General features: G+C 49.1%; 1 protein-coding gene across 1 annotated transcript in view; it reads left to right on the forward strand.

Annotated features, from left to right (window-relative positions):
- Window positions 1–21174, forward strand: part of LOC140613197 (protein cordon-bleu-like) — a 144210-nt gene that overhangs the window by 53906 nt on the left and 69130 nt on the right. The window contains exons 3-5 of the mRNA XM_072791705.1: window positions 3564–3774; window positions 5698–5926; window positions 12205–12302. Coding sequence (XP_072647806.1) covers window positions 3564–3774; window positions 5698–5926; window positions 12205–12302 — 538 coding nt within the window. The remainder of the gene's footprint in view (window positions 1–3563; window positions 3775–5697; window positions 5927–12204; window positions 12303–21174) is intronic.

The following is a 21174-nucleotide window of genomic DNA, read 5'->3' on the forward strand; positions in this document are numbered from 1 at the left end:
TGTCCCCTGAGGCCCCGTGGGTGTGCTTTGGGTTCTTAGCACTGATGATCTAGTTGACTTTATTAAAAAAAAAAAAAAAATTTATTTGAGAGAGAGCATGAGTTGTGGGGAGGGGAGAGGGAGAAGCAGGCTCCCCGCTGGGCAGGGAGCCCAACACGGGACTCGACCCCAGGACCCCAAGCTCATGACTGAGCTGAAGGCAGGTGCCTCACCGGCCGAGCCCCCTAGGCGCCCCTGCAGCCCCTGTTCTCAATACACCGGATTCTTCTTTCGGCATTCTGCGGGCGGCCGGTTGCCTTATTTTCCTTCTCCGGCAGACTGGGGAAAGCTGACTAAGCGGCGTCTCAAGGACGCTAGCTCCTGAGAGTCTTGGGCCACCGTGGTGCTTGCTGAGAGCCGAGCGCAGTCCAGCCACATGCAGGGATGCTCTGCTCCAGCCACAGAAGGCACCTCCACGCAGGAACCCAACGTAGAAAAGACGTGAACAAATGGACTCTTGCGTTTTGCAAAGCACATCACACGTACCACACGCCCGGCCCCAGGCTCGCGGCCTTACAAGCGTTCATTCATCTAAGTCTCTAACAGGTGCGCGCCTTCCACACGCCTTCACCGGTGGGGAAACTGAGGCTCAGGGAGGCAGGTCGGAGAATGGGTGAGAGGCAGTGCCAGGACTCCTGCCCAGGCAGCTCTCTGCCGCGGAAGGATGTGCAACCTCCCGGAGCGGGCGTGGGGTGGGCAAAGCTGCCGGCCGGCGCGGGGCACCTGCGTGCGGGGCAGCGGCCGGGTGTGGAGGGCCAGGCTCCAGAGGCGTCGAGAATGCGTGTGAGTACGCAGGCCGCCTCTTCCAGGCTCAGGAAAGTTCTATCCTGTGGCAGCGGCATAGGGCCCAGCTGAGGCCCCGCGGGGGCGAGTGACACCGGTCAGGGAAGCCCAGGGCTGCAGACCCGCAACGGAAGGCCACGGGGACGGGGCAGAGCATCCCCGCCCGTCGGCAGGGGGGCGGTCGCTGCCGTTGTGCTCTGGCTCCCCCCGCCCCCGCCCCATCTTTCTGGGTAAATTTTTGCAGGGGCATCAAAGCAGCTTTGGAGGGATTGCATACTCTTGGGAGTTGGGCACCTTAAATGCCAGCAGGGGCGGGTTAACCGGTGGGGTGGGAAATGGCAGAGAGGCCCCCCACTCCCGCCTGCACCTCATTTTATGCGGACATGATCCTAAGAAGCGTGTGGCCGAGAAGTGGTAAATCAGGTAGCGTCTGGACTGGGCCTGGGAAGGGTCACACACACTGGAGGCCCTGCGGGCAGTGGCGCGAGGTGAGCTCAAGCAGTGGGTCGGGTCCCGCTGGGGCTGGTGCGCGTCCCGCTTCCTAAGCGCAGCCCGCGTCTGGGCCTATCGGGGCGCCGCGTCCCCCCGGGAGTCACAGAGACGGAGCCCCGAGGAAGGAGGACGACGCGGCTCTCGGAACCTGAGCTCCCCTCCGATGCCCTGCGGGAGCCCCTCATCCTGTCCCGCGTTCTTGCCGCTGGAAGGACAGTCCGTGGCCCCGGCCCGGGTGCTTGGCAACGGCCTCGGCGATCCTCGCACGGGCACGCACGGTGGCCAGGCTTCAGGATCGTGCTCGGACAGTGTTTTATTTTGTTTCTGTTTTTTTGTTTTTTTTTTTAATTTTTTTTGCCTTTACCTCCCCCAACTTTATTTATTTATTTTTTAAGATGTTATTTATTTATTCACGAGAGACACAGAGAGAGGCAGAGACACAGGCAGAGGGAGAAGCAGGCTCCATGCAGGGAGCCTGACGTGGGACTCGATCCCGGGCCCCCGGGATCACACCCTGAGCCGAAGGCAGGTGCTCGACCTCTGAGCCCCCCAGACGTCCCGCCCCCGAATTTAGTAGTTAAGTGTGAGGAGACAACCCTCCCGCACACAGAATCTTCTGCTTGGGAACTCTTGCTTCATCCGCCTGCCCCCTGCCCCCCAAATGTTTTGTTGAGAAGCTGCTTCCCCAGGGTGACCCGGGTGACCCAGCGGTTGAGCACCTGCCTTCAGCCCGGGGCGTGATCCTGGAGACTCGGGGTCGAGTCCCACATCGGGCTCCCCGCATGGGAGGAGCGGGACAGGAAAGGAGCCCCCAACAGACTGAGGTCCGAGCCTGCCCCTTTCCCTGGAGACCCCACGTCCCAGACCTGGTTGCTGGGACGCCGTGTGAGCCCGGTTAGAAGCCTGTTTCCTGTACCGAGGCCTCTCCGCGCAGCCGCATCATGTCGCGGAGCATTTTGGCTGCATTGCATTAAGCCAGTTGTCGGAGTAAAGATGGTCTTAGCGCCGGAGCCCAAGGAATCAGTGTCAGGATGAGGAGCCAGCGTGGCTGGAGCACTTACGAGGCTGTGCTCGGCCTCGGCCCCACCAAGTACCCCCTCGGAGTCCAGGGACCCAGAGGAGGGCGCAGCAACCTTGTGCCAATCCGAGCAGGACTGATTAATCTTCTGTTGAGGCAGTTGGACAAGGAGTAGGGCACCTGGGGGAGCTGCTCTGGCCGGGGCCTTGCCCGGGGTTCTCCTGCCTGGAGCCGGGGCCCCCAGCAGCTCACGGCCCTCAGGGTGGGCGGCGGGTGCCTGGGCCGCCATCTGTGTGTCGCAGCCCCTGGTCTGCACACCCGGGCCCCCAGGTGCCTGCAAAAGCGTGATTGTGGCCTGAATTAACTGCCATGTCACTTCCTGATTAAGAACTAGATCCCGGGAAAGACCTGTGCCTTCTTCACAGGCGGCGTGATGCTCCACTGCCGGGGAGATTTAGGGGCAGGGGGACCAGCTTTAGGTATGAAAACCGTCTGCCAGGTGGATGTAAATGTGGCAAAGGAAATTCTTTGGGGTAATCTGGATTGTTACTCCCCTCCCTTCGTGAGTGATTCCCTGTGATGGGGACATTATGACCATCTTTGACATTCAAACAAGGTCATTTTCTTAGGGATTTTTTTTTTTTTTGTCTTTAAAAAGACATGATTCTTTTTAGCTATCACCTACAGCTTAAAATTTTCAGTTTTGGGGCGCTCCGTTGGTTGAGTAACCGACTTGTGGTTTCAGCTCAGGTCATGACTTCGGAGTCAGGAGACCCAGCCCCCCCCTCCGCCCCCGCGTTGGGCTCCGCACTTAGCGCCGAGTCTCCTTAGGACTCTCTCTCCCTCTCCTCCTCCCCCTAAAATAAGTCAATACAATCTTTTTTTAAATGTTCATTTTTTAAGGCACATTATACTTCTGGATCACAGAATATTCAGTGGTTAGCAGTATTGCTCTTGCTAATTAGCCTCTAGGATTCGAGTCCACGCATCCATGGACTTAACTGCAAATAGAACCCTCTTACAGCTGCTCTTTGGGTTGTGGTTTACCAGCGTTGGAGATGTGAGGATGGCGCTGCCCAGTCGGGCACCAGAATTCACGAGCTGTGGTTGCCCGTCCTATGCATGACCGATCTGCTCTCACCTACTGGTGTGTGGGTTTGACCCTTACTCAGCTGGACGGGAGGCAGGGTGCAAACTTGCCTAATCGGTGTGCTGTGTTCCCCTTTTCCAGCCATGCCATGATGGACCTACTGGTTGAACTTTGCCTTCAGAACCACCTGAATCCATCCCACCACGCCCTCGAGATCCGTTCTTCGGAAACCCAACAGCCTCTGAGTTTTAAGCCAAATACTTTAGTTGGGACCCTGAACGTTCACACTGTATTCCTCAAAGAGAAAGTTCCTGAAGAGAAGGTGAAGCCCGGCCCACCTAAGGCCCCTGAGGTCAGTGAGGCAGTGGAGGCAGGGGGAAGGGGTCCCCTCTGTTACCTGAGGGCCCATGACTTGAATAATACTCGTCATGGTAACTGAGCTCCTTTGTTTATTATAGAAGAAGGATCAGTCTAGAGCAGAGCTAGCCGCTGGAACGCCCTGCGCAGGTGGAAATGGGCTATAATTCTGTACTTTCCACAGTGGTCACTCCTGGACACATGTGGCTGCTAAGCAGGTGCAAGGCAGCTCGTGTGATTGAGAAACGGAGCCTTTCGTTGTATTTAATCTTTGATCAATTTAAATTTAACCACAAGGGAATCCCTGGGTGGCTCAGCGGTTTAGCGCCTGCCTTCAGCCCGGGGCGTGACCCTGGAGTCCTGGGATCGAGTCCCACGTCAGGCTCCCTACATAGAGTCTGCTTCTCTCTCTGCCTGTGTCTCTGCCTCTCACTCTCTGTGTCTTTCATGAATAAATAAATAAAATCTTAAATAAATAAATAAATAAATAAATAAATAAATAAATAAATAAATTTAACCACAAGTACCCAGCCGCTGCCTTGTTGAGCTAGTCATAAAGATTCTCCTTTTCCATCCTGGAGGCCTTCCTGGCCCAGGAAGCCGAGGGGAAAAAAATGGGGGGAGATTTGAACTTCTTCCGAAAGAGATGGGAAAACCAGAAGCTTTCGCTTTTGGAGACACAGAGGTCAGAAATGTTTACTCCTGCACTTGGAGAGTATCTTACACGCAGATTTATTTCAGGCTTTCGCTTATTGATCACGGGGAAGTCCGGCTGCTTACGGCACTTCTTCATAAAGCTTTGCTTTGGGTCTTTTAGCTCCATTTAAAAGGTATTCGATTCTTGGAAATAGGTGCTAAATTTTTCTGCTTCTAAAAAATGGAGATTTGGCCAACAGTCCATCTTTTGTAAATATTAGGTTTGGGGGCTTGGTAAATTGTAATTGGTGGGATCCGTACCCTGGAAAGGGACATGGACCCACCTAAGTCAGGTTTTATCCAACTCAACACTTACTGTGGCCACTTTCCAGCATTTTCAGACAATGTCACATCAGTAAAGGCCAACGACAAGCTGACTGCGTGAAACTTTGGTATATTTAATTCTTTTTTGATGGCCAGTTTATCAGTAGATGTTTAGAATCAGCTTTAGTCACGCTGATTTTTTTCTTCTGATTATGATGTCTGTCTTTATTAGACATATATGTCCGTTGTGTATCAGTTATCCTTTTCTGGTTTAAATATGTGTGCAGAATCTATAAAAATATATGTTTGCACAGACACATATACACATTATATATATTTACATAGATATTAATATATTTACATGGGTCTTTTGGCTACTTAAATAAAAATGTGATATCTTGGTTTTTCTTAGGCTTTTATTTTTTTTAAAGATTTTATCTATTTATTCATGAGACACACAGAGAGAGGCAGAGACACAGGCAGAGGGAGAAGCAGGCTCCATGCGGGGAGCCCGATGCAGGACTTGATCCCAGGACCCCAGGGTCACGCCCTGAGCTGAAGGCGGATGCTCAATCCCTGAGCCACCCAGGGGCCCCGAGGGCTTTTCTTTAAATTGAATTGTTCATGACACTTTGAAACGATTTTCCTTTACAAAATACATGTAAGCGCCTCGTGTTTGGGTGTGTTTGGGATCCTTGAAAGACAGCGTAGGTGTTAGATCATAAATCCAGATCCCTCACAGTGCTCGTTCCCTAGTGAGAGATCCTAAGGTGAGTTTATCACTGCAGGTATTCTCTGTTCGCTTTTCAGCTTCCCCCGTGCCCCCCCCCCCCCCGCCTAGCTGGGGACAAAGGGCTGGGGCTGCTTGCCTTAGTCAGCCCCAGCACACAGGCAGAGGGTGGAAGCCGCGTGACAACACACACTTAACGGAGCTCCTTCGTCCGGGGTGTTCTTCCAGAAATCTGTGCGCTTGGTAGTGAATTACCTACGAACGCAAAAGGCCGTTGTGCGTGTGAGCCCCGAGGTGCCGCTCCAGAACATTCTCCCAGTCATCTGTGCAAAGTGCGAAGTCAGCCCGGAGCACGTGGTCCTCCTCAGGGACAACATTGCTGGGGAGGAGCTGGAGCTTTCCAAGTCTCTCAATGAGCTGGGGATAAAGGAACTCTACGCCTGGGACAATAAACGAGGTGAGGCCACCTGACGTCTCTAACACCTGCCAGGTAAGGGCATGTGTGGGAAGCACACGCCCACCGCCCCTGAGCACCCCAGGTGCCAGGTGGAGACCTGCACCTGAATGTTCAGGCGACCCCAATTTTCTCCAAAGCACAGCTGAAGTCACAGAAAATAAATTGGGTCTGTTCCTGTTCCCCTCAATTATAACTATGCCCCTTCCCACCGCCCTCATCCTGAGCATGGCCTGAGCATGGCCTGAGCATGACCCCATCTCCTGTGAGCTCCCTCGAGGTAAATAAAAAGTAGTTCTCTAACAGAACCACTCAGAAGGCGCACGTGAACCATCTCCTCTTGCATTTTATTCCATTACCAGTAAATGCCCCCAAGTCTCAAACATCGCTCATCATCAAAACCGGTGGCAAAGGGGGCACCTGGGTCACTTGGTCAGTGAAGCAACTGAGTTCTCTCTCTGTCTCAAATAAATAAAACCTTTTTTTTTTTTAAGATTTTATGTATTTATTCATGAGAGAGGCAGAGTCACAGGCAGAGGGAGAAGCAGGCTCCACGCAGGGAGCCCGATGTGGGACTCGATCCCGGGACCCCAGGGTCACACCCTGAGCCAAAGGCAGACGCTCAACTGCTGAGCCACCCAGGTGCCCCAATAAGATCTTTATTTAAAACAAAACAAAACAAAAACCCCATGGCAAAACACACTTTGCAGTTTTTCTAAAACTGCTCGAAATTCGAGTTCGTGATGTGGTGAGTCCCTGAACCCAGCCCGCGATGCCACCTGGAGCTTCCTCACCATCACTGCCAGAGACATCTCACTCTTTGTGTGAGTTTGGTACTTGACCCGAGGGCCCAGAACCACCGGGCAGGGGTCGGTGTTGGCACAGAGGCGGATGCGCGTGTGAGCAGAGTTCCCTGATTAACACCCAGGGCGGACTGTATGCCAGCAGCTGTGAAGCCAAAATAAATAAATGAGTGAGTGAATGAAAAAAAAAAAATGACTGTTCCTTGACCTTAGCATTATTAAAATGAACTTCATAAAAGGGTCTTATGTTCATGAGGTTCATTCGGTATTTTTAGCCTTTTATTTATTCCAAAAATACTGAGTAAATTGGGTTGTGGAAATATATCCCATTCTTTCATGTTTTCCTACAGTTTGTTTCAGATTCTTCCAAGAAAATCTGTTTTCCTGATTACCGGTTTTATTGCAAAATCAATGATCATAATGGAACCTCTTCTCCTCCCTCAAATCTTCTAGATGCTTTGGACCCCAGGTCTCATTTGACATTCCAGAAAGGGTTTTATCTCAATCACGTAGAAAATGCATAGACCATCTATTCCTTAAAAAAAAAAAAAAAAAAAAAAAAATAGTGCTCTGACATTTGAGAGCAGGGCGTCTTGTGCTTTCTGCAGCATCTTTTTAAAACCCAGACGAGATTATTCCCAGCATCTGCTACACGGGCCTGGATATACTGGGTACGTCTATCTGGTTATATCAGCCCTATTTAAATTTGGTTTCTGTGCCTCTTTGGAAACACAGCTTTCATTTGGCAAGATAAAAAAAGAAAAGAAAAACTGTCCCACACAAGTATGCGGAGAAGTCTTACACAAACAGCTATTTCTGTTCTAGGTCGATAATCAGCTACATCTTGGAAGGTAGATGTAGAACCTATTATTACCTGGAGAGAGACCTAGAAAACTGGCCGCCCCGTGAAGGAGGGGATCCCAGCAAGCTCACACTGGTCCAGGACACGGAGCGAGGTGTTCAAGGGCGGGCACCTCTGTAGGCCTACGGCTCCCGCTTCCTGTCCCCATGCAGAGTCGGATTTGGAAGTCCTTCACTTGGGGGCATAGCAGTACCCAAGCCCTGAGTGCCCTTCTTCACTGCCTTGGGCGTCTTCTGAGGGCCCCTCCCCTCTGGGACCCCAGCATCTTCCCTGGAAAATAAAGGAGCAGCAGCCAGCTTGGTGGGTGAGCTGCTCCAGCCCGTGGCCAGCCCCCCTTTCCTCGGGATCATACTGTGCCATGTGCCGTGCTGGCTGCAAAGTATTTGATCATCATCCCTGCCAAAGGCCTTTAGCCAAATGCCTGTATCCCTACCGGCAGTCCAGCATTTGAGAAGAAAGGAGAACATTCCAGAAGATGCCTGTAGGGAGCCCTCTCCTTGGGTCCCCTCCCCAGCCAGCAGCTGCTCCGGTGGACAGGGGCCATGGGGGCCATGGCCGGGGGAGGCATGTTGCTAGGCAGGGGCTGGCCTCCTCTGGAATTCCTGGCCGCGGCAGCTTGAAATGACACAAGTCTCTGCTGCCACCTGCTTCCTCCGGAGGGCTTAGCAGCCTGGCAGCTGGCAGCTGGAGATCCCGGGCCTGCTTGGCTCCTGGCCTGTCCTGCAGGGACACAGACAACCGCCTTCCTTGCAAGGCTCCTGGGGGGGCCGCGGCCATGGCCAGGTGCTGCTGCAGGTGGGGAGCTGGGTCTCACTGTCTCGTTACCTGCTTCTTCCAGTTCTTCTGACCAAAACTCAGTCGGAGCCTTCCCTGAGCTGTCAAGGTACAGTGAGCCGGGTCCCACCCGGCCGGGCTTTGCATGGCTCTGACTAGGACAGTGCATGGAAGTGCCACTGGTGTGCCTTGCACCACGTCGGGGGCGTCTTATTGGCTGACATGAGGCTTTGGCTTGGTTTCTCGGCTCCCGGGTTGCCTGAGAGGAGAATGTCCCTTGCGTGCGGATTTGCAGTGTGGTTCCAATTGCTGGGAAATGAAGGAGGGTGTTGTAGAAAAGGAGCCCTTTGGGAGCACAGGACTTCAGGGCGGGGCCAAAGGGGCACATGCAGAGTACACGCGGTCTTCCTTTCTACCTGTGCTCACCTGTGCTCACCTGCCCTCGAGGTCCATTCCGTGTGCTGCAGAATCGGGGGCCGCACCGATTGTGAAACGTAATCTTCTCTGTCGCAGACGAGTATGCCCATGATCAGTCCCGCTTTTGTATTTACTCCGACAGTATACCCTTTACATACATACATATGTGTGGTTACGTGTACACGTGCACATATGTGTGATATATACACTTACACATATATTGGAATTTATGGGAACTTTTTGGACTAAACACACACACAGCCTCCAAAAAGTTCATTAAAATCCCAGTGAGTATTTGTCTTTCACATAAAAAAGTTTCAAGAAACAGAACTGGGCACCGGCCTGGAACAGGAGACTGTGCATGTTGCATCTGACCGAGGTCCTCGTTGCTTACGGACCCCATCATACCATCTGCTGCCAACAGAACGGCTGTCTTTTTTTTAATATATATATATATATAAGATTTTATTTATTTATTCTTGAGAGAGAGAGGCAGAGACACAGGCAGAGGGAGAAGCAGGCTCCATGAAGGGAGCCCGACGTGGGACTCAATCTCGAGTCTCCAGGATCGCGCCCTGGGCCAAAGGCAGGCGCCAAACCTCTGAGCCACCGGGGCTGCCCCAGAACGGCTGTCTTTTAAGAAGCACCATGAGTGGCATTTGTTAGGAGCAGAAAAGTCATATATATGAAGCCTTCTTCAGTTTGGATCGGTTTGATGTGGGGCAAGGAGCGGACGGAGAACAGCAGAGTCTGCCAAAGACCCCAATGTACCCGGGCTCAGGCTGGTCCCAGAGCTCAGCAGCTTGCCGTGGGGAGGAAGCCCACGTTGCACACTTGGAAAATGCAGGCCCGAGTCTGCTCCAGTGCTTCCTTGCTTGTGACCACGCTCGGGCCCCTGACCGGCTCTGACCTTCCACTGGCTCATCTGGAAAAGTGCACAGTTCGGATTAGCTGGTCTCCGGGGCCCCTGCCCCCCGTCCTGTGCCCCCTGTACTGTGCAGTTCTTTATTATTCTCCGAGTCACATTCGTCCTCAACACAGTGTGTGCATTTTCAGGGACGGAGCACGTCTGCCCCTAAACTCAGATGACTGTTGAACTTTCAGTAAATCAGGGTCAACTGAAAGAAAACAGGCTTCGTACTCAGGTGGTCATGTGTTTGGAGCCATGGATTCTGGGCCTAGGCGTACGTCCGCCCCGCCTGGCTGTGTGTCCGTGGCCAGTGACTGCTCTGATGCATGGCAAGCACCTTGCTTGACGGCGACACTGAGGAACACTGGGTGCTCTTGCTCTGCCCTCAGGCCGGGCCTCCTGCAGCGTCTCCGAGTCCTCACGGGCGGCACCTGTCACTACAGAACTGCCAGTCCCTCGCCCCTCCGTGCAACACCTTCTGCTTGAGACCCCTGCTGCCTCCAGAGAGCCGCAGCCTGCGGCCACACAGGGGGGTACCTCTCAGGCCCCGCAGGGTGGCTCTGGGGCCAGGCCTGCCCTTGGGCCTCCAGCCCCCTGGGGTTGGCGACCATCCTCTGTTGCTGTTCAGGGAGAGAAAGAGGCTCGATTCTGGGACAGTTTTCTGATCAGTCTGTCGTTTCTGCGGTTCGTGTAACCGCCTGTGCGCCAGTGCCCCACCCTCTTGTCCACCTGGGGTGCTGTGATGACAGGCGTCTTACTACATCCATGTCACCCGTCCCTCCGTCCTGGAAACGTGACCGGTTATAAATACACACACTCGTGTATGCCGCCGTTCACCACATGCAGCTTTACCCTGTGGCATAGTTTATATTAATCTTCGTGGCTTTGAGCCTCGCGTGCAGGATTTCAGCGTGATTGGCCTTGAAATCCGTGTGCACATGTGTGCGTGCAGGGATGCATGCTTCGTGGTTGGAGCCTCCCCGCTCCCTGGCCTGGATGCCGCGTGATGTGGAGGGCGCCCTGGTCTGCGGGAGCCGCCTGCACGTAACCCGGAGCCCAGGCCCCCTGCTGAGAGCTGAGCCTTTGCCACTGACACAATGACTTGCGTGAATGGAGCTGTTTGGCTTTTACCTTGTTGGGGACACAGTAGCCATAGCAATGCCTTGACTGCTAACACGCTAACGTGTGTGTTCTCTAACTGGAGCCTGAAATCCTAGGCCAGCAGATACGGAAGGTCACTGGTGGGCACATTGTCCGGGTTGGAAGTTGCGTGGTACAGTCCCAGTCCGGCTCCTTCCTCCTTCCACCGGTAGATTGGCGACCTGGCCCTGCAGCAGCTGGCGGTGGGCTGGGGAAGCTCGATACTTGGACAATTCCCCTGTCGCCGTCCCTGTGTGCCCTGGAAGAGGAGAACCGGGGGCTGGAGTGGCCGTGGCGTGTCAGCAGGCCCGTGGTGTGCAGGACGGTGGGCACTTACCTGATTCAGCCCCACCGCCTGACGAGCGGGGGCTTCGGTGGCTCCAGCTGGGGCACCAGGGGGCTCCTTCCAGCTGGGAACGTCTCATGAGGATGAAACAGCAAGAGAGAGAGAGAAGAGTGATGCTCTGGAGCTCAAGAATCCCAGAACAAAAAAAAAATTTAAATAAATAAAATAAAATAAAATAAAATAAAAGAATCCCAGAACAATCGATGAAGGAAGAATGGGCCCCCTTGAGAACGTGACCGAGGAGAACATTGCGGTTGAGCCCGAGGAAGGCGGATCTGGAAACGTGAATGTCGAGGGTCACGCGTGATTATTTCGACACCACCCGGGGGAACCCTCGCTGCCGTTCCATGTTCCGGAGATGAGTGGGGTTCCCCGAGCCGGAAAGCTGTGGGTTTATTTTATTTAGTCCGTGTTTCCGCCTCGCTCCTAATTCCTAAAGCAGATGTTTTACACAGACATCCGGGTCCCCAGGGCCACGTGTGGCTCCCGGGCACTGGGAATGTGGCCGGTCCAAGCCCAGTTGTGCTGCATGACCTGCACCCTGCGTTTGGAAGACTCGGTTCCAAAACGAATTTAAAACATCTTGTCAATAATTTTCCCATGGGTTGTATGATGCGATGATCATATTTTAGGTCTGTTGGATTACGTGGAACACATGACGAAGGCTGCACCTGCAAGGAGTGTGAAGCCGCATGTCTGGCTCACTTTCTTTTTCTGGGGGGTGGTACTGCCCCAGGACTTTGTGGTGTGACTGTTTTTTCATCACATACAGGGTTCCATCCCACCCAGAGAACGATGCCACCCAAATCCCTGGGCATCCTAAGAACTTGTAGTGATTTCACCAATGAGACCGGAGGCTTCGAGGTGGCTTGAAACGCTCCAAAAAAAAAAAAAAAAAAAGCTTGATGTTTTCACTGCCTTATAAAAACTACAAGTTTAAGAGCAGAGCAATTTGTTGAGATTTTTAAGGAGCTCTTTAACCTCGTTTCAGATGCTGATAATAGACCTTTTTTTTTTTTCCTTCCCCAGAAACCTTTAGAAAATCGTCACTTGGCAATGATGAGACAGATAAAGAAAAGAAAAAGTTTCTGGGATTCTTCAAAGTTAATAAGAGGAGCAGCAGTAAGGTAATGGATGAAACACACGTATGATTCTGCACGATGTCCACACAGATCCCTGGGGTGTTTTGGAATCTTCTAAATATTCTGGGGGGACATGAATTCCTTCGGGCAAAAAGCGCTTGTCCACGTGCACTAAGGAGGCCGACACGCCTCCTCGCTGGATCCCTAGGGCAGGGTGGCAGGGGTGTATTTGCCGGCGGGACCGAAGCCACGAGCTTCTCTGCCTGCGCGGGGCCCCTGGCGTGAAGCTGCGGCTTGGAACCCCGCGGTTTGGTGGACGAGTGGACGAGCGTGCGCGGGGCAGCTGTGAGTGCAGAGCACAGTCCATGTTCCTACCAGTGAAACACCCTCGGAGCTTGTCTGGCACCCGAAGCCCCGCGGAGGAGCTCTTGGGCCTCTCGGGGGAGAAGAGCGCACTTGTTGAACGGGTCCCCTGCTAGTAACGTTTAGGCGGCCTTTGGGGTCTCCAGTAGTTTGGAATGTGCTGTGTGATGAGTTGATTTTATTGATCGATCATCTTGGTCTTCATTCAATAGGTCTTTTTTTTTTAAGATTTTATTTATTTATTCATGAGAGACACAGAGAGAGAGAGAGGCAGAGACACAGGCGGAGGGAGAAGCAGGACTCGATCCCGGGACCCCAGGATCAGGCCCTGGGCTGAAGGCAGGTGCTAAACCGCTGAGCCACCAGGGATCCCCGAGACCAAGGGTTTTTACGGTCCCTTCTGACATCCCCCAAACCATAAACGCCTTCCCACTACCAAGAAAAGAAATTGCTCCTGCACCGACTATATTTGGCCACAGGTATATTTTGCTAGTGTCAGGTATTTTCCCCTTCACTTGCAAAACGACTAAGCCTTCCCGGCCTGCGGAAGCTCCGATGCCGGCAGCTCGGTTTGGCGGGCCCACCTGTGCGCAGGTGAGAGCGGGAGGGAGCGTGGCCTGGCCACGGCAGGGGGCACCTGAGCGCCTGTGCACCGGCCGCACCTCTCATCTCCCGGCCTCTCCGAGGCTGATGGGAGGACTCAGGCCCCTTTGCTGGGGAGGATGGGGAGTGCAAGGCAGTACAGCTCTTAGGGTTGGGGCTTAGATCCGGGGGTCAGACTGGAGCCCCGGGGTTTGCCCCCAGCCAAGGCTCATGGTGTGCCCCAGCCCTGGAAGCCAAGGTCCTGGCTTTCTCCACGCGGCCTGATGCTGGGATTTTGGTTTGTGAATCTCCTTTTACTGTGATAGGTTATATCGTCGCCTTTCCACAGGTCCTTTGAAAGTCTGCTCATCATGTTTCTCTTAAGATCCTTGGCATTGGGGATCCCTGGGCGGCTCAGCAGTTTAGCACCTGCCTTTGACCCGGGGCGTGATCCTGGAGTCTCGGGATCGAGTCCCACATCGGGCTCCCTGCATGGAGCCTGCTTCTCCCTCTGCCTGTGTCTCTGCCTCTCTCTCTCTCTCTCTCTCTCTCTCTCTCTGTGTGTGTGTGTGTGTGTGTGTGTGTCTCATGAATACATAAAATCTTAAAAAAAAAAATCCTTGGCATTTTCTTCTCCCCATCCTGGCTTCCCACCCCGTACTCTCCTCTCTCTCCTCTAGGTCCCCCTCTCTCTCTTCCTCCTCCTCTCCCCTCCCCTCCCTTCAAAGACAGATTCACTCTTTTGCATTTGAATCTCCCTTCACTCTATACATGTTGGGTTTCCTGGTTCCTGAGATTCGGGAGGTCCAGTTTGCAAGGACAGGTTCCCCGCTGTCTGCCTTGACCCCGAAGGTCCCAGTTGGTGGTGAAACCTACCATTTCCTCACCCCAAGATCACAAGAGTCCTCTTGTGTCTTCCTCTTTCTGGGACACAAAACTGCCAGCAAAGCCAGTTTATTAAAAAAAAAAATCAAGAAATATTTTTGTTTTAAGCAAAATAAGATTGCCTGTGGTGTGGGAGACTAGAGACTCTCTCCCTCCCCGAGGGTCCGTGAAGAGAGGCCACAGGTCCAACCACGGGAGGACCCTGGAAATGAATAGGCCACAGGCTGCAGGGACTCCCGTCTGGCTGCCCCAGCTCCCTCTCAGCCAGCGGGGCTGATTTTTCCTCCCTAATGCGTGTCCTCTCGTCCTCCCGCTTATTTTACGTTGCCTTAGACTTCTTTTCTTTGGGCAGATCCTCACCAGATTATTTGGCGTTTGGGGCACTGACTTCTTTATTCCCTGTTTCTTTTCCCTCCGTGGTGTGAAATGCCATGCTAAGTGCAGCTTCAGTTAGTCTTCTGGAAGCCTAGCCAGGGGCACTGCCCACCTCATTTTGCAGGTGAAGGAAGGAGGGCTGCACACCCCTGAGCTGCCGCGTCTTTTCCAGAACCCTGACTCTTCCTTGCGTGGTCACACCGTCCATGCCTGACTCGTCCAGGACGCCACTTTTCTTCATTAATACGGAGAGGGTTTGCAGGAAATCATCATTTCAATGGTTTCTAAAATGTCGTGAGGCCAGATAGTCTACAAATGTCTCAAGAGGACAAAACACTAATGGGGAAATAGCAAGGCAATCCAGCTAACGTGGGTCTTTATAACATCTCCTTAAAGCAAAAAAAATGTATTCATCTGTGTGTGTGTGTGTGTGTGTGTGTGTGTGTATAAAATCTCAACATAAGATACACTTAAGGAATATCATTTTGGCTGAGGTAGATGTCTTTCCTTCTTTTAAAACTTCCTATTTTACTGTTTTTAAAACATGATAATTCTGTACGATTTTAAGATTATTTATTCTGAAAAAGTGCCTAAGAATCACCCTAGGATGTAGCCTAACAATGGGATTCTTGGGTCATCTCCCCAAAGATGCTCATTTTGGTGGGGGGAGTCAGGTTGGCACCCCGGAGCCAGCGTACCTTTCTGTTGCACTGGTGGCCAGCTCGCTTGAATGATGAAGTGAGATGCCATTATCACTTATCGTCTGTGGACGGACAGCAAGACACTTGGTGAATTATTTCTGTACGTGCTCAGTCGATGAGCAGTGAGATGGTAAACTGAATGTAAAACTCAGAAGTCTCCCCACACCGGTTAGTTAGTTGGTTTTCCGAGCAAATTCCTTCCGCCCAGATCCACAAAAGTACTGTTTTTCATATCGCATGTTCTCTAAGCTTAAAGATGGACTTTTCTAGGCAAAAAAGACAAGAGACGGACATGCCCGTGGAGCATGGGTTCCCGGACTGGTTTTCAGTGAGCCCTTGGGTCACGGGCTTCTGGGTTCCTGCACCGAGGGCCGTGGCCGTGGCCTCCCACATCCAGGCCAGGGTCCGCGGTGACTCTTTGTCTGGACCGACCTCGCCGCGGAGCTGACGTGCGTGTCTGTGTTGCAGGCCGAGCGGACCGCGCAGGCCGGGGTGGACAGCGATGAGGACGCCTCGCAGTCCGCTTTGGGAAGGGGCTCGAACGTGAGTACTAACCCTGCAGGTGCTTCTTGCTAACCGGTGGGCTTCTCACTGCTTCACGGGCCTTCTAGAAAACGGGAGTGTAGATGCGAGTAGCTGTTTGGTTTTTGTATGTTCAGTCCAGACCGAGGCACGAGGCTGCGGAGGGCTGCCCGTTAACGCGCCCATGCTAGTTTGGAAGATGTGGGGTGTTCGATTTCCTGCTTATCTGTACCGTCTACGCGGTCAGGAGGTCCTTGGTTAGATGAACTGAATTTATGCCCTCTGGAATCGCCTCCCCACCTTCAGGAGCAGCTGATGGTTTGGGGGCCACACGGACCTCTTTTCCATCATGAATCTACCAGTTCCTGAACTCCCTAACTATACTTCGAAGGATCTTCCTTTCTCCTTTCCCTTCCCTTCCCTTCCCTTCCCTTCTCCTTCCTTCCTTCCTTCCTTCCTTCCTTCCTTCCTTCCTTCCTTCCTTCCTTCCTTCCTTCCTCCCCTTCCCTTTTCTTTCTACAGAGCATGGGTGTTTGAGCAGCAGGGGACGGGCAGAGGGAAAGGGAGAGAGAATCTTAAGCAGTCTCCATGCTTCGTACGGAGCCTGACACAGGCTCGATCCCACGACCCTGAGATCATGACCTGAGCTGAAATCAGGAGTCGGATGCTTAACAGACTGAGCCACCCAGGGACCCCATAAGGATTTTTTAAAACTACCTGTGTCCCATATTTCCAAGCTGGCATGTAAAACCTCTCTTCACAATTTTAAATATTTGAAGGAAAATAGTTCATAGCATCTTAAAAATATTGACATTTAAAGTGTAGCTAAAAAGTTTGAATATCATAACTTAAAAATTATATGGGTAGACTCTTCTGTAGCCATAAGAAATTTTGCATTATTATTCTTTTTCTTGATTTCACATTCCTACCAGTCATCAGGCACTGTTTTATTCTATTTAATATATATTTTATACTTAAAAGTCTTTTATAAATGTTTGATGTAAAATGTGATCTAAGATAAAAATGTCTATTTAAATTAGATTTTTAAAATTTCATGTGATCCTAAAGCTGTAAAGTAGGAAAACATTCTAGTAGATTAAGTTCTTATTACAGCTGCAAATACATAAAAATGGTATAAATATATGATGACCGCTGATACATACTTGTTGAGCATGAAAAATTAATTTTTGAAAAAGATACCACCTTTTAATAGGATGAAGGGTTTTTTTTTCATTTATTTCATAGATCCATTAATGACTATAATTTATGGATGAAACTAGATAAGCTTCCACATTAATTTTGTGACTCTTTTAATTTATACTAAGCTTGGAGAACATCTTATGTGAACAAGTTCATGAGGATGGGAAAGTTCTGTTACCTTTCAGGTCCCTGCATCCCTTCTGGTTACTCACAGAGTCCTGTACCATGAAAATGACTTGAATGCCCTTCTCTCTGTATCTGATTAGGTTCTCTTTCAAATCTATCAGTAGCGAAGATTTGAAAGCCATTTGTCTTGTAAGGGATTTGCCACTCATTCACACTGAAGTTACTTCTGGAAAGTTTAAGAAATAACCAACATTTAACAACAAATAACAGTTGTACTCTTGACTTAGAGACACTTTCTTTTTTAAAAGATTAATTTACTTATTTTAGAGAGAGAGAAAGAGAGCATGCCAGCAGGGGGAAGGGCAGAGGGAGAGAGAGACTCTCAAGCAGCCTCTCCGCTGAACCCAGAGCCTGGCATGGGGCTCAGCCCCAGGACATTGAGATCATGACCTGAGCAAAAATCCAGAGTCAAATGCTCAACCAACTGAGCCACCCAGATGCCCTTTTTAAAAAAATAAAATAAAATCAAATAATAGTAATGTTTAAAACATCTTTCTTAAAGAAACAAGTACAATAGAAATGGATGTAGAAATCAAATATACGTGAAAGAATTTTTTAGCTTATGAAGCATTCTATATATATCCATAAATAAATATTACAATTTGATATAATTACTGAATTGTTTTCTAGTTAACATTTTAAAAAGTAAAAATGACTGATTGGACATCCTACTCTTGTTTTTATCCTTGTTATGTTTCTCAGTAGTCTCAACTTAGAATTCACAGCAACTAATTTTACTGGCATGCTGATGGGGGCTAAGGAATGGCAAAGCTGACCAGTTTTTTTTTTTTTTTCTTCTGTTGAGATGTAATTGACATATGTAGCATGATATTATTTATAGGCGCCCAACATACTGATCTGATATAGGTGTATGTTGTAAAATGACCAGAACGTTCAGTTTAATGTCCTCACTCCCCAGGCACTTTCTAAGCCTAATATATTATCCGTAGGTTCGAGGAAGTTGAAATATTGTCAGCATTCACTCACATTGGCCAATATAGTGTTTTTTAATGAAATTAAAAACAAATCTTATCTCAAACTTTATTTTTTAATCTTTATTTACACATTTGACCAAATTTTATACAGATTTCTAAGTTTTTTTTTTTTTTATTGGAGTTCAATTTGCCAACATATAGCATAACACCCAGTGCTCATCCCATCAGGTGCCCCCCTCAGGGCCCATCACCCAGTCCCCCCATTCCCCGCCCACCTCCCTTTCTACCACCCCTTGTTTGTTTCCAGAGTTAGGAGTCTCTCATGTTCTGTCTCCCTTTCTGATATTTCCCACTCATTTTTTCTCCTTTCCCCTTTATTCCCTTTCACTATTTTTTATATTTATCTCAAACTTTAAATCTCTTTTTCTTAAGGTCTTAGGATTATAGATTTAGCTAATTCAGTTTATGGAGAATGTCTGCCCTATAAACTCAATAGCAAAACAAGCCTTTTTTTTTTTTTTAACAAGCCTTTTTTTAAAAGATTTTATTTATTCATTCATGAAAGACACAGAGAGAGAGGCAGAGACCCAGGCAGAGGGAGAAGCAGGCTCCATGCAGAGAATCCAATGTGGGACTCAATCCTGGGACCCCAGGATCATGCTCTGAGCTGAAGGCAGACGCTCAACCTCTGAGCCACTCAGGTGTCCCTCAAAATAAGCCATTATTGCCCAACTATAAAGCCAAATCAAATTTAATTTTGGTTAAAAAAGTCAAGTTATACTTTTAAATTTAAGTAAGTGTATTATTATGTGTCTGCATGACGGTTCTCTCACTTCTGAATCTAACAGGAGCTGTGTTGAGATGCTCCGATTCCTTACGCATCATTTTAAAAACATATGAGTTTAGGGGCACCTGGGTGGCTTAGTCAATGAAGCGTCTGACACTTGGTTCTTGCTCAGGTCATGATTTCAGGGTTGTAAGATCGAGCCCCATGTTGGGCTCCAGGCTCAGCGCGGAGTCTGCTTGAGGTTCTCTCTCCCCTGCCTTCTCCCCCACACATTCACTCTGCCTCTCTCAAATAAGTAAATAAAATCTTTTAAAAAATGAATTTAATGCCCCAAATTTAATGCTACATTTCCCTTTTAATGGCCACATTTTAATGCTCTGTGAAAAATCACCTCTCAACTGTCAAGACAACCAAATCTTATTGGTTCCCAATCTGAAGGATTTCACATGTGGTAGGAGCTAAGGTCGTACTTGACCCGGGTACAGCAGCTCATCCACAGAAATGTTTATAGTTCTTACCTCTTTTCAAATGACCCTGAGTAAAATTATTTAATGATTTTTTTTAAAAAAATCTCTTCTTTACTTGTATAATCTTAATCAAGTCTTTATGTGCCATGACCACATCCACTATGCCGTTTGCTTTGCTATAAAACAGACTGAAATCAACTGAGAATGATTTGAAATGTCCATTGACTCATTAGTCTGCAGTTGTAGTTTCAATTTGGGCCACAAATTATGGGAAAAATGCCTTTTCCTATTTCGTGTACTCTAGAGGCTACATGTGTGTTTGAGTGGGGAATCCTTTTAATACACTAAAGGGCTTGGCTGCTCAGACCTCATTGTTTACTACAATGTGCCAGGTATTAATAACTTTTTCTACAGCAACGAATGGCAGCCTAAAATTTGTAGTGGGCATTGCTAATTGTGTGAATATTTTTGTCTCAATGCTGCATAAGAAAACATACCCATGACATAGGTAAATAGATATAGCCTAGGCAAAAACTTTATGGAAATATCCAGAGCATTTATAAGGAAAATTATGAAATACCACAAAGACACACAAAAGTAGAATTGTACATGTGGAAGACATGCCATGTTCTTAGATGTGAAGAGTCAACATTATTATGTGGACCGGGTTTTGCTGTAGAACTAAATACATTAGGTATAAAGTTTACTTGGAAAAACAAACAAGCAATAACTAGCCAGGAAAACTCTGAAAGACAAGGAGGATGGATAAACCTAAGTGGTTTTAAAATAGCTCCTAAAGCCTCTGTAATTCAGCCTCTGTTGTACTGACCACAAATAGCTCAATGGAACCGAATAGAAATCCCAGAGCCAGCTGAAGACTAAAACTGATATACAATGTAGGCTACACGTCAAATCGGTGGAAGGAAATAAACGTATTTATACAGGAATCGGAGATCATTGACTAGCCCTACAGAGAAAGATAAAATCATATACAATCATAAATACTAGGATAAAAAAATGAACAGAAATATGAATGTAAAAAATCAAAATCATGCAAGTACCAGCAGAAAACAGGAGTGAATTCATCCATAAATTGAGCATACGGCATACTTTGCAAAATTACTGGTGAATTTGACTTTGAGGGAAAAAAAAAATTCTTGAATGACAAAACAGAGATGGAGGGAGAGAATACGATAAGCAAAGTAAAAATCCAAGTGACAAATGTGGGAGGGGGGCTTTTGGAAATAGAAAAGCAATGACAACCATCAATAAGTGAGATCATAGGGCATTTGTCTTTCTCTGACTTTACCTTACTTAGTGCCATACCCTCTGGGGTCCATCCACATGGATGTGGATGTGGAAATCTTGCAAGATTTCCTTCTTTTTGATGACTGACTAATATTCCATGTGTACGTATAGCACAGCTTTTCTATCCATTCAGTTATACGCCGAATCTAAAAAAGAAACAGAATCAAATAAAAGACCAACAGAAACAGACTCATAAATACAGAGAACAAAGTGGTGGTTGTCAGAGGGGAGGGGGCGGGGGGGATGGGTGAGGTAGGTGGAGGCGATTAAGACATACAGGCTTCTGGTCACAACGATGAAAAGTACAGCATTGTGGTAACAGTGAATACGACGCTACGCTTGTCGTGGTGAGCACTGAATAATATATAGAGTTGTCGACTCACAGCGTCGTAGACCTGACACTAATACAATATCGTGCATCTACTTTAATTAGAAAAAGGAAAGAAAAAAAGAAAGATGACATCCTGACCAATATAAAAATAGAAAGTTCACAGAAAAAGAAATGTAAGTGGTGCATAAATAAATGAAAAAGTACTCCAACTCGCTCATAATGAGACAGAGAAGTTAAACCCCCAGTGAGCTTCCACTTGTCGCTCATTCTGTGGT

The sequence above is a fragment of the Canis lupus genome, chromosome 21, assembly GCF_048164855.1.
Source record: "Canis lupus baileyi chromosome 21, mCanLup2.hap1, whole genome shotgun sequence".
NCBI classification, from domain to species: Eukaryota; Metazoa; Chordata; class Mammalia; order Carnivora; family Canidae; genus Canis; species Canis lupus.